General features: G+C 42.2%; 1 protein-coding gene across 1 annotated transcript in view; it reads left to right on the forward strand.

Moving 5' to 3' along the window:
* LOC122559893 (piezo-type mechanosensitive ion channel component 2-like) overlaps positions 1-17,955 on the forward strand; it is a gene marked incomplete at its 5' end in the record, with an annotated part of 241,404 nt that overhangs the window by 76,406 nt on the left and 147,043 nt on the right. Inside the window, 8 exons of the mRNA XM_043710001.1 lie at positions 3,569-3,745; positions 8,586-8,603; positions 9,025-9,138; positions 10,332-10,532; positions 12,042-12,246; positions 13,139-13,237; positions 15,165-15,330; positions 17,257-17,500. Coding sequence (XP_043565936.1) covers positions 3,569-3,745; positions 8,586-8,603; positions 9,025-9,138; positions 10,332-10,532; positions 12,042-12,246; positions 13,139-13,237; positions 15,165-15,330; positions 17,257-17,500 — 1,224 coding nt within the window. The remainder of the gene's footprint in view (positions 1-3,568; positions 3,746-8,585; positions 8,604-9,024; positions 9,139-10,331; positions 10,533-12,041; positions 12,247-13,138; positions 13,238-15,164; positions 15,331-17,256; positions 17,501-17,955) is intronic.

Below are 17,955 nucleotides of genomic sequence, written 5' to 3' on the forward strand. Positions count from 1 at the left end.
GGTGAATTTAAGGTCAGGGTGGAATGTGTTGGTGAAGTTGATGAATTGCTCAACCTCCTCGCGGGAGCACGAGGTGGCGCCAATGCAGTCATCAATGTAGCGGAGGAAGAGGTGGGGAGTGGTGCCGGTGTAATTACGGAAGATCTACTGCTCTACGTAGCGAACAAAGAGACAGGCATAGCTGGGGCCCATACGTGTGCCCATGACTACCCCTTTGGTCTGGAGGAAGTGGGAGGATTCAAAGGAGAAATTGATAAGGGTGAGGACCGGTTCGGCCAAACAAATGAGAGGGTCGGTGGAAGGCCTTACTTTCGTCTGCTTGGGAGGGAGTTGAGGTGGGTAACTTCACTACCTTTAAAAAATACTTGAATGAACACTTGAAATATCATAACTGGGATTTAGGCCCATAGCCTAAGTACTGGAAAATGGAACTGGTGTAAATTTAGTGTAGTTTTGTCAGTACAGAGTTGATGAGCCATACCTTCTGTAATGTTTAATTCTATAAGAGTTCAATTTCCATTGTAAGTTAGTAAAATCGGGAATCAAAAGCTATTCCCAGTAATGGTGACCATAAAGCTACTGTTATGTTTCTCATAAAAACCAATCTAGTTCAACAATGTCCTTTTGTGAAGGAACTCTGCTGTCTTTACCAGGTCTGTGCCTACATATGACTCCAACCCACAGCAATTTAGATGACTCTTAACTGTAAAATGGCTGCGCAAGCCTGATATTTGAAGGGCAATAAATGCTGGTCTTGCGAGAGATCCTCCCCATCCCATGATGCAATGGTAAAACAAGTCTGCAGATTCAGCGCAAAATATCTCCAACCCAAGGTAAAGCAGGAACCAACAAAATTCACAGGACTGTCCATCAAATAAATCAGAAGGGATAATGAACTAGTCAGACTGACTCCAGAGTACTGCATCTAATAAGAGGGGCATTTAAACGCTAAGAACCACAAGGCCAGTACTATTTGGGAGGGTCTGTGTTCTGAGGAACATCTGGAGAAACTTGGAACTTTCAGGCTTTAGGGAGGCTGAGAAAATCTCACTGATGTACACAAGAAGGTAGACCAAAAATTAATTTGGAATATACTTTAAGTTAAATATATGTTCAAGAGACTAACTAGTAATGGGTAATTTTGGGCCTACCACTGTATACGGGAGATTTGTCTTGACAAAGACAGCCATCAAGATATGGAATCAACTTGCAGAATGAGGAGTCAGGGCAAAAACACTGTTAAATTGTTGAAGAAACAATTGGATGCAACAACATGGAGATCTCCTTGTGCAGGTGAATCACAATGAGGCAAGTTGCATTCCTCACTCAGAATAACCTTGTGAAGATCTCAGTGAAGGAACTGTTCGAAGAACAGTGGCACTGCAGAAGGGTTTCAGGCTAAATTTTCAGTAAGAAAGCTGTTTACTGCAAAATCAGTCTTTCCATCTATGTGTTCAGGCCACACAGCAGGATAAAATCAATCTGGAGTCCAGTTCCCATATGGGTTTCCCAGGTCCCACTATAACCTCAAAAGTAACTCAGAGAAGCAATGTGGTTCTGATTCCCACCGAGGTTCCGGCGGGAGAGTGAGGAGTGCGCCTGAGAATTTTCAAATGTCTGCACTGACAACTGATAACCAGGGTGGATGCAATTTCTGAGTTGTCATTTATAACTGATAGCAGTTGGCAGCTCCTGAATCTGAGCCAGTTCAGAAAGAGCATATTGTACCACTTTGCTCAGTACCATCTCCCAAAGTAAAAACCTGACACCTGTACTTATTTCCTGTCAAAGTTTTCCATTATAAAATCCAACATCCAAATTCCTAATGGAATTTCACCCTTTTGTACAGCATATGCTTCCCCCAATCTCCATCTCCATATATATCAGTGTTATTTTGGGAGTGGGATGCTCAATGTCAAGGCAAGTACCATTGCTATTACACCATCCTTACACATTTTGGCCATTTGGTCCTATTCATTACCAACCAATCTGTCACTGTAAAAATCACCGAATTATGGTCGCTATCCCCAAAGTGCTCACCTACCTTTAATTCTAACACCTGGCCTGGTTCGTTACCCAGAACCAAATCCAGTATGGCCTCACCTCTTGTTGGCCTGTCTACATATTGTGTCAGGAAACCCTCCTGCACACATTGGACAAACACTGACCCATCTAACGAACTTGAGCTATAGCTTTCCCAATCAATATCAGGAAAGTTAAAGTCCCCCATAACAACCACCCTATTACTGTCACTCATCTCCTGAATCACCTTCCCTATCCTTTCTTCTACGTTTCTAGGACTATTGGAAGGCCTGTAAAAGACTCCTAACAGGGTGACCTCACCTTTCCTATTCCGAACCTCAGCCCAAACTACCTCAGATGGCAAGTCCTCATCCATCGTCCAAACTTGCAGAATGAGGAGTCAGGGCAAAAACACTGTTAAATTGTTGAAGAAACAATTGGATGCAACAACATGGAGATCTCCTTGTGCAGGTGAATCACAATGAGGCAAGTTGCATTCCTCACTCAGAATAACCTTGTGAAGATCTCAGTGAAGGAACTGTTCGAAGAACAGTGGCACTGCAGAAGGGTTTCAGGCTAAATTTTCAGTAAGAAAGCTGTTTACTGCAAAATCAGTCTTTCCATCTATGTGTTCAGGCCACACAGCAGGATAAAATCAATCTGGAGTCCAGTTCCCATATGGGTTTCCCAGGTCCCACTATAACCTCAAAAGTAACTCAGAGAAGCAATGTGGTTCTGATTCCCACCGAGGTTCCGGCGGGAGAGTGAGGAGTGCGCCTGAGAATTTTCAAATGTCTGCACTGACAACTGGTAACCAGGGTGGATCCAATTTCCGAGTTGTCATTTATAACTGATAGCAGTTGGCAGCTCCTGAATCTGAGCCAGTTCAGAAAGAGCATATTGTACCACTTTGCTCAGTACCATCTCCCAAAGTAAAAACCTGACACCTGTACTTATTTCCTGTCAAAGTTTTCCATTATAAAATCCAACATCCAAATTCCTAATGGAATTTCACCCTTTTGTACAGCATATGCTTCCCCCAATCTCCATCTCCATATATATCAGTGTTATTTTGGGAGTGGGATGCTCAATGTCAAGGCAAGTACCATTGCTATTACACCATCCTTACACATTTTGGCCATTTGGTCCTATTCATTACCAACCAATCTGTCACTCCAAATCACATTCTCTTGACTATTTGACCTGTTGCTACAAAGACCTAACCCACTTGTACCTTTGCACACCCCTGGACTATAATTGCAGTCCCATTGGTGTAGCCACCACTTCCCCATGCAAACATGGAGTCAACAGACACTTGTGGTGATTGCCAGAAACAATAATATGAAATTGCAGAAAGAAACAACAGTAAGTATGGAGCCAAGCCTGGTGGTTCAATTATACAGTCACCACACCCAGAGTTTTCCTAGGGCCTGAGAAGGGCCTGTTAGATATCAAGAACTCAGTTGTTCCAACAACAGAGCAAAATATTTTGTTGATTATGAACTGCCTGAAGACTTGTTGTTGAGTGTGTCTGAATCTTTTACAGGTCTCCTTGATGAACTACCTTTTCCTTATCGTCTGGGTGTTTGCATTACCCTATTCCTCATTCCGTCCACTGGCATCCAGCATTTCAACAGTGTGGGCCTGTGTCATGATTGTCTGTAAAATGATGTACCAGCTCAAGGTTGTTAAATTATCCACATTTTCTTCAAATTGCACACTGGTAAGCAGTGACATGGTCACATGTTTTTCTTTCGGTAGTCAACAACAATTTTCATTTTATTAGCATTTTTAATGTTAATAAATTGTCCATAATGGGATTTTCAAATTGGTGGAAGTGATAGGTTTTGAGCAGGTCATTGTGGATGTGATAGGATTTAGGAACATTGGAACATAGAACTTAGGAACAGAGGGTTCCCGCAAGTGGCAGGCGTAGAGTTTGGATCTGCCCGTGTGCAGAACCAAGGTACGGAATTTCGGTAGTCAACAACAATTTTCATTTTATTAGCATTTTTAATGTTAATAAATTGTCCATAATGGGATTTTCAAATTGTTTTCAAATTGGTGGAAGTGATAGGTCATTGTGGATGTGATAGGATTTAGGAACATTGGAACATAGAACTTAGGAGCAGAGGGTTCCCGCAAGTGGCAGGCGTAGAGTTTGGATCTGCTCCGTGTGCAGAACCAAGGTACGGAATTGCTGTAGATTCGGTGAAGGTACAGGAGCAGTACTTGGACAGGCATAGAACATATTTACTTGCAATCAAGGAATATCTGGCAAAAGTAAATAGTAATGTTGTACCTTTAAACTGTTTCTTTAAAAAAATGCAAAGTTATTATGTGTATAACACAAGTGCATTAGTTGTGTGTTATAAAATTAATATATGCTTCATCCTCCATTATTATTTATGGCATTAGCATGCAAATATTAATGTTTATAAATTGGATCTTGTCATTTTATTGTTATTCACTGAAGCATTGACCTATCGAGTAACTAATTTCCAGCTGTCAATTTTCTTCTCCTTATCCCTTGTTAGATTATAAGACGTTTATTGAAACAACAAAATTCCATAAGAATGTTGCTGTTCTCTTGCTATGATTTCAGCAAGTGGCTGACTGACTTTGTCTGGAAAATGATGTAGATCTCCAACAAACAATGTATAGAATTAAGCATATGTCGAGGTATTAGAGGATACCGGCCTTCAATTCTGCTTTCAGGCTCTATCCTTGACCCCAAAACTTTTGGGCACGTTAATGGTAATGGACACATTGGGTTATTTTGACATTGAGAAATTAGTGAAATCGTAAGTAATACAAATTTGCATCATGATTTTCTAAAAGCTCTTGATACTGATGGGAATTCCATGAGTAGGTGTTTGGATTCTTCAACCTGCTGTACCATTCAATACATTCATGGCTGATTCCATTACTCCATGTTCCTGCCTATCCTGAATCTTTCAACCCTTGTGAAGAATTTATCTAACTCTGTCTTAAAAAGATTCGAGACTCTATTCCTCAAAACATAGTGTTCCAAAGACACATGACATTTGGTGAGAAAATAATTCTCCTTATCTTTGTATTAAATGGGTAAATGGACCATAATTCTGGATTCTCCCACAAGAGGAAATATCTTTTCCCTATCCACTCTGTCAAGACCCCTCGGGATCTTCTATACTTCATTCCTCACACACTTCTGACTTAAAAAAAATACAAACCTGGCCTGTCTAATCTCTCCTCATAAGGTAAGCCATCCATTTCAGGTATTACCATAATAATCCATCTCTAAACTGCTTTCAATGTCTTTTGTTATGAACCAGGCCAGATCGCCTCCCCCCCTCCACCAAAGAAGATAGCCTAACTTTCCGAGTTGTTTAAGACAGACGTAAGGTGGATATCTCAGGAGTGATGCAGTGGATCAAACCCCTCTGTTTCAAGTAAAACACAATTTATTTATTGATACACCATCGAAAGAAACACAAGCAAAAAAACCCAGAATTTAAAGTAATGCCTATATTAAACCCAACCAACATCATATCCATACAATTTACCATCAGCTGTTCTGCAATATCCCCATAAATAAACCCCTTGGCAAAAAATGGTAAATTCAATCACTGGTTTTACAGGAGAGATATTTGCGAGAGAGTCAGCCAGAAACGTCTATTGAATCAAAGGACCTTTCTTTCCAGCAGCTTTCTTCGACTAACAGCTTTGAACAGACTGCTTGCTAAAACCAAACCGGGGGAAAAAAAAAGCACTGAGCAGGGAGAACTGGCCACTTCCTTTTTATTGTACAAGTGTTCTACAAAAAGCTTAAAAGCCTTTTCCTGATTGTTGCCTTAGGTAGTATCTAGTAGTTTGCCATTAGCAAAGTCCCTTAACCCAGACAAATTGGAACATCTGCCAGGGAGAACTAGCCATTTGGATACAGGACTGGCTCAAACGTAGAAGACAAAGGCTGGTAGTGGAGGGTTGTTTCTCAGACTGGAGGCCTGTGACCAGTGGAGTGCCACAAGGATCGGTGCTGGGTCCACTACTTTTCATCATTTATATAAATGATTTGGATGTGAACGTAGGAGGTATAGTAATAAGTTTGCAGATAACACCAAGATTGGAGGTGTAGTGGAGTGCGAACAAGGTTGCAATGGGATCTTGATCAGATGGGCAAATGGGCTGAGGAGTGGTTGAAGGAGTTTAATTCAGATAAATGCGAGGTGCTGCCTTTTGGAAAAGCAAATCTTAGCAGGACTTATACACTTAATGGTAAGGTCCTAGGGAATGTTGCTGAACAAAAAGACCTTGGAGTGCAGGTTCATAGCTCCTTGAAAGTAGAGTTGCAGGTAGATAGGATAGTGAAGAAGGCATTTGGTATGCTTTCCTTTATTGGTCAGAATATTGAGTATAGGAATTGGGAGGTCATGTTGTGGCTGCACTGGACATTGGTTAGACTGCTGTTGGAATATTGCATGCAATTCTGGTCTCCTTCCTTTCGGAAGGACGTTGTGAAACTTGAAAGGGTTCAGAAAAGATTTACAAGGATGTTGCCAGGGTTGGAGGATTTGAGCTATAGGGACAGGTTGAACAGGCTGGGGTTGTTTTCCCTGGGACGTCGGGGGCTGAAGGGTGACCTTATAGAGGTTTATAAAATCACGAGGAGCATGGATAGGACAAATAGACAAAGTCTTTTCCCTGGGGTGGGGGAGTCCAGAACTAGAGGGCATAGGTTCAGGGTGAGAGGGGAAAGATATAAAAGGGACCTGACGGGCAACTTTTTCACGCAGAGGGTGGAATATGTATGGAATGAGCTGCCAGAGGAAGTGGTGGAGGCTGGTACAATTACAACATGTAAAAAGAATTTGGATGGGTATATGAATAGGAAGGGTTAAGAGGGAGATGAGCCAAGTGCTTGCAAATGGGACTAAATTAGGTTGGGATATCTGGTTGGCAAGGATGGGTTGGATTGAAGGGTCTGTTTTGTGTTGTACATCTCTATGACTCTAATTAGGACCTTTAAGCCTACTCCATCACTCAATATGATTATGGCTGATCCAGTTGTGGTCTCAGATTCACTTTCCTGCCTGCCCTAAATAATGCTGATCTCTCTTGTCAATTCATAATCTATCTCCTCAGCCTTGAATAAGTTCAATGACCCAGCCTGCACTGTTATCTGGGGAAGAGAGTGCTACCACATGATTCTGTGGCAATGCTAAAATAGCCTTGTTCTTTCCATCCAAATAGATTGAAAGTTCATGAGGAGGTTGTAGTAATATGCTGAAAGGAGCTAATCAGACGGCTAATCCATTTGATCAAAATTAACACAAGGGGACACAAATACATATGATGTAAATCTATTAACTAAATTAACTTGATATATATATATATATATATATATATAGACATATGCAAACGAATGAGTGAATATATTAACTTAAACAACTTAATAGACACATATATACAAACAAGTAAGTTTCATACTGCCTTCTATCCATCAACGACCTTGGCAGCGGTGGTATTTAGAGCTCTATCTCATTTTCCAATATGAGATAGAGCTCATATTGGTCCGGTCTTGCAAACCCCAGCCGGATGGTGAACGATACGATGAGTGGGGAAACACCCTGATATTGGTACTATTCTGAATCTGAGGTTAGGTGCTGAATCTCCATTTAGTATTTTCCAAAGCTTCAGAATAGGCTGAGAAACAAATCCAGGTGGCCTCATGTAACTGCAGAACAGGACATTTCCTCACAGACAGTTCAATATGTCACATGGTTACCTCCCAATTGAAATACGCTGGCTTTTGCATTAGGCCTGTTTTTCATGGATAGTATCATAAAATCCCTAATGTGGGAGCAGACCATTTGGACCATGCTGAACTTCCGAAGATCATCCCACCCAGTCAACCTCTACCCTATCTGCATTTCCTGTGGCTAATTAACCTAGCCTGCACATCCCTGGACACTATGGGCAATTGAGCATGGCCAGTCCACCTAACCCGCACATCTTTGGATTGTAGGAGGAAACTGGAGCACCCAGAGGAAACCCACGCAGACACAGGAAGAATGTGCAAACACCATACAGACAGTCGCCCGAGGTGGGAATCAAACCGAGATCCCTGATACTGTGGGGACAGCAGTGCTAACCACTGAGCCACCGTGCTGCCACTTTTCCACTTTATTTCAATTGCTGATTGCCATGAGCAATTAACCTTAAAGCTCTGGTTTGAAGATATCATGTTTAGGCCCAACATGTCAGGGGTAAACTGGTGATCGACAGCTCAGTCACTGATGAGGGGAGCTGGGAAGGGTCAGAGGTCAGGTCTTGGCTTCAGTTGAAAAAGGAGTTGATCTAAGGGAATGTTTAGTTTGGAAAATTCAAGGTTAGACCCAGTTGGTTCAGTGAATATTTGTAAAATGAAACTTGACTAGTTTTAAGTGCTGAAATGGCAACATTTGTTATTTTTGATATCACGTGAAGCAGTTACCATCAAATTGGATTGAACTGATTCCTGGATTCTGTCTCGTATGCACGTGAAATGAACCAGCTCTTGTTTTGAAAATGGCTTTTAGTCTACCAGCGTATACAGGGTGATGAAAGAAATGCACAAGGATAGTTGGAAGGTTACAGCATCCCGTATGTGTGATGAGGATTTCACTATCCCAGTGCACCCACATGGGGACAGGAGGGGGTTAAGGGAAAAGGGGTTGGCACCCACATCTGAAAAACTGGGAAGAGAATCTGTTGCTGGACATGTGGCTGTGTTGAAGTAGATAGAAGTGTATCCAAAGTTTTGCATCTCTCCTTTTTGCATCTAACTGCACCCCGCTCTTGTTCACTCCCTTGCATCTCGTTCCACCTTTCCTCCCTCCGATCTCAGACCACCTCTTGTTTTCTCCCATCTCTCATATAATGGATTGATGTTTTCAGTTTCTACATCTTTCATACTGGCAGACTGTTATCTTTCTGATCATTTTTTAATATTTATATTGGACTCTATTCTGCTCTTAGAATGGAAGTCAAGAGCTGCTGTCCACATCTGCTCTATACGCTGGTCCTATAGACCCCACGTATTGGTATGGAGCACTGAAGAAATGTGAAGATGATGTCTTGCCCTGTCTGAAGGTAAATACCTTTTCAGTTTTAAGTTAAAAATCATACAACACCAGGCTATAGTCCAACAGCTTTCGGAGTGCTGAAACCTGACGAAGGCGCTAGTGCTTCCAATCAAACCTGTTGGACTATAACCTGGTGTTGTGTGATTTTTAGCTTTGTCCACCCCAGTCCAATACCGACACCTCCACATCATGATTATCAGTTTTAGAAAGCACAGAATATATCTTAGAGAAGGATTCTACCATTGCATATAGTGAATTGGAATCAGCATATTCCCACGGAAAATATTCAATATCCTCAATTTTTAGGTTGCTCAGTGAAAATGCTGATAAGAATTCCTAAGATGACTGCCAATTACCGTCTTGGCTTCAGACTGAATACTTAAGGATTGCCTTCTCAGTCTCTGTAGACAATGGAGTGTGAGGAATGTCGAGAATGAACCATTGTCCAATTCAAAGAACAATTGTGAAATCGCCAAATGGGATGATCTGGGAGCAGTTTAGAAGCCCCTTGAAATCTCTGCCCCAAACCCACAGAACATCAACAGAATGAGATGAGTAAAATCTATACTTTATAGACGAGAAATGGTGTGTGACTTAACAGGATTGAGAATCAATGCTAGTAGAAATGGAATCATTAATAAAGGTGAAGGGTGTTTTTTTCAGGTTTGCTACATTGAAACCATGTCCAGTACGTAAAAGCAACATTCGATAAAGGCTTCACTCTTTAAGATGTCACAATATGTCTTCAACTGAACAAGCACTTTTAAAGTGTTATAATATAGATAAAATGGTATCCAGTATCCTTAAAAGGTATCCAAAAACTTTCAATAAAAATATCTATTAAAAAAAAGGTATCCAAAATAATAACAGAAAACAAAGACTCTGATTAATGCAGTGTTTTTCACAATTGTCAGATTTCACAAAGCACTTCACAGGCAATAATTACTTTTTAAACTTCTCCTTGTACTGCACCTGCCACGTGTTTACACATTCATTCAACTTGTCTAAATTAGCCTGAACCCTCCTTACATCTCCTCAAAACTCACAACGCCACAAAGTTGACCCCATGCATTTCATATAAAAATGTTGTCTCAAATCTCAATGCATGAATTATATGGACTGTCCTGATGTACAGTTGGACAGCAACCAATCATTTATCTGGAAGCTTTAATGAACCACATTGTGTCTCATTCTGTTTAGAACCATTTGATCATCTTGGGTTTACTGGTGTTTGAAATGACTGTTTATCGCCATCAACAATACTACAGGCTCCACAATGGGCTCAAGACTCCTTTAACAGGAACCCTACTTGACAATATTACACGGCTCCATTTGGATGACGGGCTGCTGAACTGCATCAAATATTTCACAAACTACTTCTTTTACAAGTTTGGGCTGGAGGTATGGTTGACCTGTGCCAGATTTTCTTTCTCTTAATGATTCATTTCTTTTGGTTTGGCAAGTTCAGAGCACTTAGATATACAGTATTCCATTTGTGAGCATCAGATATTGATTATTTGACACAGAGCTTAAAAAAAGTGATGCAATAATTTTGTCATTGGACTAATGTTCTGGAGAGTGTGATTAGTGGTTCACTAATGCCCTTTAGGGAAGGAAACCTGGCGTCCTTGCCTGATCAAGCCTGTACGTGACTCCAGACCCACAATAATGTGGTTAACTTTAAACTGATCTCTGAAATAGCCTTGTGAGCCAGCCTACAGTGTCAAAGCCACTCAGAATGTGTATACAGGAGTGCCATCAACTTCTTCCAGTAATTAGCAATGGGTAGTAAGTGTCAGTCTTGTCAGTAATACATTAGTGATCTCCTGTGGACAAGTTGCAGAATCAGAAGTGAATGACAGTCAGGTACCTGTTGGAAAGTACAATCAGCCCCTATCCTGTCCCTCAATGTCTGTATACACAATCTGTGAGAGGTCGAGGGGAATTCCGTCAGTGATCCAACCTGCAGTTGGCCAGCATTACAGCAGAGGGTGAAGGAAACGTCCAGCTGTAACAGTAACATTGCCTCACTGTCTTAACCAGGATTTCCCTTCTACCTTGGCTTACCTTTCTACTCTGCTGACCTCATGAAATTGGAGGTGCACTCGCCTTAGTCAAGTGTGGGAGAGAAAAAACACTTTGGTTTAACATCTTGAACAAGATGTTATTTGTCCCATTTCAGCAGCAAGCTACAAGATATACAATATGATATATTATTACAGAAACTGAGGAAGACCTCAACATCCTTCCAGATCTAAAGCTGCCTCCTGTCCAGATCCAAGGACCATTTTCATAATGGGTTGTGTTAGTGTACTCCTCAGCTTTAACCCTTTCAGACACTTACATCATGTTATCAATATAAAGGAGTGGTGACAAGCAGAGTTTAGGAGAGTCTGTTGACTTTTGGTTCCTTGGCCACTGAATACTGATTTGTTCATTTAGTGAAATTCATCTGTGTAATCTGAGCATGTGTGGTGTTTCCAGCTGATAAGTGTATGAAATGAAACAGTCACCGCAGCCACGTCTCTGGCTAAACAGCAGTATTTATTGGACAGCACTGTTTAATGGGATAGGTGCAGAAGTTTAGATTAGTTGGTGCTTATTGGGATGACGCAGCCTATGCTACAGGCAAGCATTGCACAGAAAGATTAAGAATGTTTATTACAGTGGAGTGCACACAAAACAGCAGTGGCTAAATAGGCTGGAAAACCTGGAGAAATTGGAGTGGGTTTGTGGTGAGTGAGATTATGGGGAACGTAGGTGATTTTCTTTTTGGTGTGTTTCTAGGGAGCAGACACTCATGAGAATAACAACGCAAGGCATTACGGGTCACTGTAAAGCATCATGCCAGTGTGAAGATTGGTGTGCCAGTGGCATCTGAACATTGACTGTTTGTTGTTTATTCCTCAGCTCTGCTTCATGGCAGCCATACACCTCATTGGGCAGCGCATGGACTTGTACTCTGCGATCCACGCCTTGTGGCTAATTGTGGTTCTTTGCAGACGCCGGAGAAAGGCCATTGCTGAGATATGGCCCAAATACTGCTGCTTCGTTGCCTGTATCATTCCCTTCCAGTACCTGCTGTGCATCGGGATACCTCCCTCTCTCTGCAAAGGTACATTCTCAAAAAACTGGAGTGTCTTTCAACTTGGAGTAAGGGGGGTAAGGGAGAGTGTGAGGGGAGAGTGAGGGGGGGGGGGAGAGTGTGAGGGGAGACTGGAGCTGGTGATAACTACACTTTTTTGGGAAGACCACTGGTGCGTAACTGAGGTCAGCTTATGTAAGAGTTGTGTTATTCCCAGCGCACATTGTGAAAGTACTGAGACAGGACAGAGTACTCCAGGCTGACATTGTGACATCAGTACCTGATGTTCAATGCAGAGAGGCTGGAGGGATGGCAGCAAATATTTTAGGACTCGGAGTTAATAGAACACATGTTGGTGGGAAGAGCAGATTGCTTCTCACCACTCTGTTATATTAATAACATGGTGCAAGTGTCTGGAGATTGAGCTTTGATTTCCTGGTGACCCCAGACTGATCCTTGAGGTTTGGCAACCCCATGTGTTCCCAATGTTATTGAATGTGGAAGCCTGATTGCAGAATGCCCCTGGAGTGCACTGCACCTCCCCCCCCACCCCCTTCCCCAAAGTACAGCTTGACTGCCTGGGTAATGTACAATGTACATGAAAAGCATTCATAGTAAGCATTTGTTCTTCCCACCAACATATGTTCTATTAACTCCGTGTCCTAAAATATTTGCTGCCATCCCGTCAGCCTCTCTGCATTGAACATCACAATTTCAGCCTGGAGTACTCCGTCCTGTTGCAGCGTTTTCACAACATGTGCTGGGAATAACGCTTAACACTTACATAAGCTGACCTCAGTAACGCTCCTGTGGCCTTCCCAACAAAGTGTAGTTATCACTGGCTCCAGTCTCTCAGTAATCAAAGCTTTGCTTTTATAAACTATCTAAGATTAACATCTCTCCTCTGTGATATCCTTTACAGATTATCCCTGGAGGTCCACTCTTGGATTGAGCTCCAATCTCATTAAGTGGCTCTATCTGCCAGACTTCATAAAGAGACCCAATTCAATTTTCCTAATGTGTAAGTGATCAATTACCCTGGCAGGTTATTCCTTCATTTTGGCTCAAGTGAGTTTGGTATTTGTCATTCTGACATGATAAGGAATTCATATTTCTCCGCCTCAAATCCCAAAATAAGTTCAGAAATGAATTTAGTAAGGTTCTAGTCTCATCATGACAATTCATATCTGAGCTTCTATTCAAACTCAGAATATTTTTGGGAAAAAGTCTCGAATGTAATTGTGCTTTGGTTTTAAATTGCAGGTGGGTTTAAATTCATATTCGGAGTTATTTGGATTCTAGTTGAGATTCACACTTCATTTTTAGTTGCAACTTCATCTGCATTCAGATTAAAATTTGGGGTTCAGTACCACTGGGATTTGGGTTTGAGTTTTGATTGGTTATGGTTCAAAATGAATTGAATTTGAGCTCAGAGTCAGGCTGGGTGGGGGGGGGGGGTCGGGGGTCAGGCTGGAGGGCAGGGGTCAGATTGGAGGCTGGGGTCAGCATGGGGTTCAGGGTCAGGATATGTAGATTGGGCATGCCTGTTTATTAACCGATCATTTAGTTCCTCTGGCAAATCAATATTACAATAATCACGACGTATTGTCAATCATGAGCCTATAAAAGTTACTGAAGTCTCACCTTGTTACATGAAAAATAGTTTGCCTACTTGAAAAATAGTGAATGTTGAATATTTTAAGGGTCAGTGCAATGAATTTGACATGGGGTCTTGCATGAGGCTGGGGTTGTAAAAATGAGGAAATCAGAGACTCCCTCAAGACTTTCTGATCAGTTTAAAGGGGATCCAGTCCACTGTTATGACTCTATAACTCTATAATACTGTTTTTGTCAAAACCCAGAGGAGTGTTTCTCATATTCCACACTTCAGGTACTCTCATAGTATGGTACAGAAGTGTCAGCCCTGGCTCAGCCACTCGCACTGTGGGATGCAGTGAAGTGTGAGTTCAAGTCCCACTCCAGAAAAAGAGAGCACAAAATCTAAACGAGTACAGTGCTGAGGGCGTGCTGCACTGTCAGGGGTGCCAGAATCTCACAGATAAGATGTTAAGCCAAAGCCATGTCTGTCCTCTCAGGATGTAAAAGATTGTAAGGCACTATCTTGAGAAGAGTAATAAATCAATATTTATGCTGGCACATCAGCATCACTAAAAACATGTTATTTGATTACTGTTTGTGGGAGTTTGCAGTAAAAATATTAACTGCTGTGTTTCTGACATACATAATGATTGCAGTTATCCCTCATTTTGCATTCTCAATGCTTTTTTTCCTTAAGAAATTGTTTGCAAAATGAAAATCATTTCCCATCAAAAAGCAGGTGAGTAATGTTTGTGACAAGTAATTTTTACAGTAGAAGCCTAGTGGCTGCCTTGAGCCTAATTGGCCCAAGAATCCTCTACTTACTACTCTGATTAACTTCATATGAATCTCTCACTCCCCTCTCCCAGTCCCACTTGCTGCTTCTGTGTTTCAACCTCTCTCCCACAGCAAGTGCTGGCAAGCAGGGTCGGTCAGGAAGGCAATGAGCGGAAAGCAGCAAGAGGCTCCATATCTAGAGGGAGTGAGGGGATTAAATGCGAGGAAGTGGGCTGAAGGGAGAGGGAAGCATTTGGCAGAGATAGTGAATGAAGTTCAATGCGTTCAATAAAAAACAGATGAGCATAACTCAATTGCAATATGGTTTTTGGTGCATCCACAGTAACTGAGCTAAAACAAGCTCACACTTTAAACAGGGGACACTTGTAAAGCTCTCTGCTATGGCCTGAGTTCATGATAGGTGCTATGTAAATGCATGTTTTCTTAACTTTAAATATCTGACTAAGCTCAGTCCCTTCCTGTGTAATTATTACTCGGAGATGAGTAGACTGATAGCACTGTTTCTTTGAAAAGTATATCTATGAGGTGTTCTTTCTGCTCGACCCTGTTAGATGACTTCATGCTGCTGTTATACATATCGATGCAGTGGCAAGTGTTTGAAGATGAGAACACAGCAGCAATACGGATGATTGCGGGGGACAATGTTGAAATCAGCCGTTCCCTAGATACAGCCACAGTTTATCAGTATATTCCTGTCGCCAACTTCCTATACTGCAGGTAAACTGTTCCATCACAATCTTTGAAGCTTCTTTTAGTTAGTCAGGTGAGTGAGAGAATCAGAAAAACCAAAAAGCCAATGATTTCCCAATAGTTTCAAAATATTGACATGTAAAGTTGAGACAAAAGAAAAAATTACATTCACTGAACTGCCTTACATGGATCCAGCAGCACATAGGGTGGAAAGAGCTACACAATAATATTGTCAGGGGTCAGCTCTCAACTCAGACTGAGTACAGTTCAGGGTCAGATCTCAACTCAGACTGAGTACAGCTCAGGGTCAGATTTCAGCTCAGACTGAGTACAGTTCAGGGTCAGCTCGCAGCTCAGACTGAGTACAGTTCAGGGTCAGATTTCAGCTCAGACTGAGTACAGTTCAGGGTCAGATTTCAGCTCAGACTGTGTACAGTATAGAGCCAGACTCTGCTCCCCCTCCCAAACAGACACTGAATAGGGTCAGACACCATCTCTGACTGGACACTGAACAAAGTCAGACATATCCACTGCCCAGATTCAGCAACGTATGGAAGCGGCATGGTGGCACGGTGGCACAGTGGTTAGCACTGCTGCCTCACAGCGCCAGAGACCTGGGTTCAATTCCCGCCTCAGGTGACTGACTGTGTGGAGTTTGCACGTTCTCCCCGTGTCTGCGTGGGTTTCCTCCGGTTTCCTCCCACAGTCCAAAGATGTGCAGGGTCAGGTGAATTGGCCATGCTAAATTGCCCGTAGTGTTAGGTAAGGGGTAAATGTAGGGGTATGGGTGGGTTGCGCTTCGGCAGGTTGGTGTAGACTTGTTGGGCCGAAGGGCCTGTTTCCACACTGTAATGTAATGTAATCTAATCATTCTCCTAATTTATTTTGGAACTGTCCACAGACTCTGAGAATTAAGCTCTCTCCAAATATCCCATCCATGAATAAACTTCTGTGTATTGTGCAGTGAGTAATATTTAATTGGTAGCAGTTATAGAGATGTACAGCATGGAAACCGGCCCTTCGGTCCACCTTTGTCCATGCTAACCAGATATCTTAACCTAATCTAGTCCCATTTGCTAGCACTTGGCCCATATCCCTCTAAACCCTTCCTATTCATATATCCATCTAGATGCCTTTTAAATGCTGTAATTGTACCAGCCTCCACCACTTTCTCTGGCAGCTCATTCCATACACGTACCACCATTTATATGAAAACATTGCCCCTTAGGTCCCTTTCATATTCTTTTCCTTTTCATCACAAATCTATGCCCTCTAGTTCTGGACTTCCTCACCCAGGGAAAAGACCTTGTCTATTTATACTCAAAGTAAGGTTATACGTTAAAAACTATGCACTTATCTGTTCCTGTGCTGTGAGATCTCCCACACAGGTTCAACCAAGATCAGTTGTGAATTTCGCTGTTTGTTAAGTTTCCCTAGATGCCCTCTGATGTCCAAAGATACACGAATTCAAACAGCAAAGGCAGATTCACTGCTGTGTTAGTTAGCAGGGTAGGTTTCTTTCTCTCTGTCCTTCACTGACACTGTCCTTCTCCCTTTTAAAGTGCTGGTGTTTTGACTTTTTTTCTCCAAAGTTCCAAAACAATGCAACAGCATAAAAAGCAGTAATTACTGCTCCTGGAATTTGAGGAAATCACCTCCAACACCTAAAACACCTCAAAAAATGAGCAGCCATTACAGCCACAATGTTTTCCCGTGAGTACAGGAAACAACCTTGGGTACCATTGAGGGAGTCTGCCAGGCACTCTGCAATATTAATGCAGCTTGTGAGACCATCTCCATCTCTCTGCAGATTTTCACAGGGTGTGTAAAACCAATCCAGAACATTAGTTGTGGGTGTGAATTAGGAAAAGAATACTAGGAAAAAATATGGGAGGACTGTTGTGTCTGTTTACTTCTGGTGAGTTTTGTAACATGCCGGTTTTATTTTTCTAGATCATACTTGGACATGTTGAAGGTGGTTGTGTTCAGCTACTTGTTCTGGTTTGTGCTGTGTCTAATCTTCATCACTGGGACAAGCAGGATCAACATCTTCTGTATGGGTTACCTGGTGGCCTGTTTCTACTTCATGTTCTTCGGAGGACAGCTGCTCCTAAAACCAGTCAAGGTTATCCTCAGGCGCTGGGACTACCTGATAGGCTACACTATCCTGGTGATTGTGACAAAGAATGTATTTGCAGTACGTACCTTCACTCTTCCTGATCTTACACACTGGTATACTCCATCCCTGACTAAGAGACTTTGTCTACGCTCAGATGGCAACTTACCTCTCTTGTGTGACACTAGCTAACCATGAACATTTAATTCTCAGAATGCCCATTCGTAAATGCTCTTTTGTGAAGGTAGTGGTGAGCTACTGCCTTGAACTGCGATCCATATGCTGTAGATAGAGCCACAATGCTGTAAAGGAGGGAGTTCTAAGACTTTGCTGAAAATGTGTTGCTGGAAAAGCGCAGCAGGTCAGGCAGCATCCAAGGAGCAGGAGAATCGACGTTTCGGGCATGAGCCCTTCTTCAGGAATGAGGAAAGTGTGCCAAGCAGGCTAAGATAAAAGGTAGGGAGGAGGGACTTGGAGGAGGAGCGTTGGAAATGCGATAGGTGGAAGGAGGTCAAGGTGAGGGTGATAGGCCGGAG

This window comes from Chiloscyllium plagiosum, chromosome 20 (genome assembly GCF_004010195.1).
Source record: "Chiloscyllium plagiosum isolate BGI_BamShark_2017 chromosome 20, ASM401019v2, whole genome shotgun sequence".
NCBI lineage: Eukaryota > Metazoa > Chordata > Chondrichthyes > Orectolobiformes > Hemiscylliidae > Chiloscyllium > Chiloscyllium plagiosum.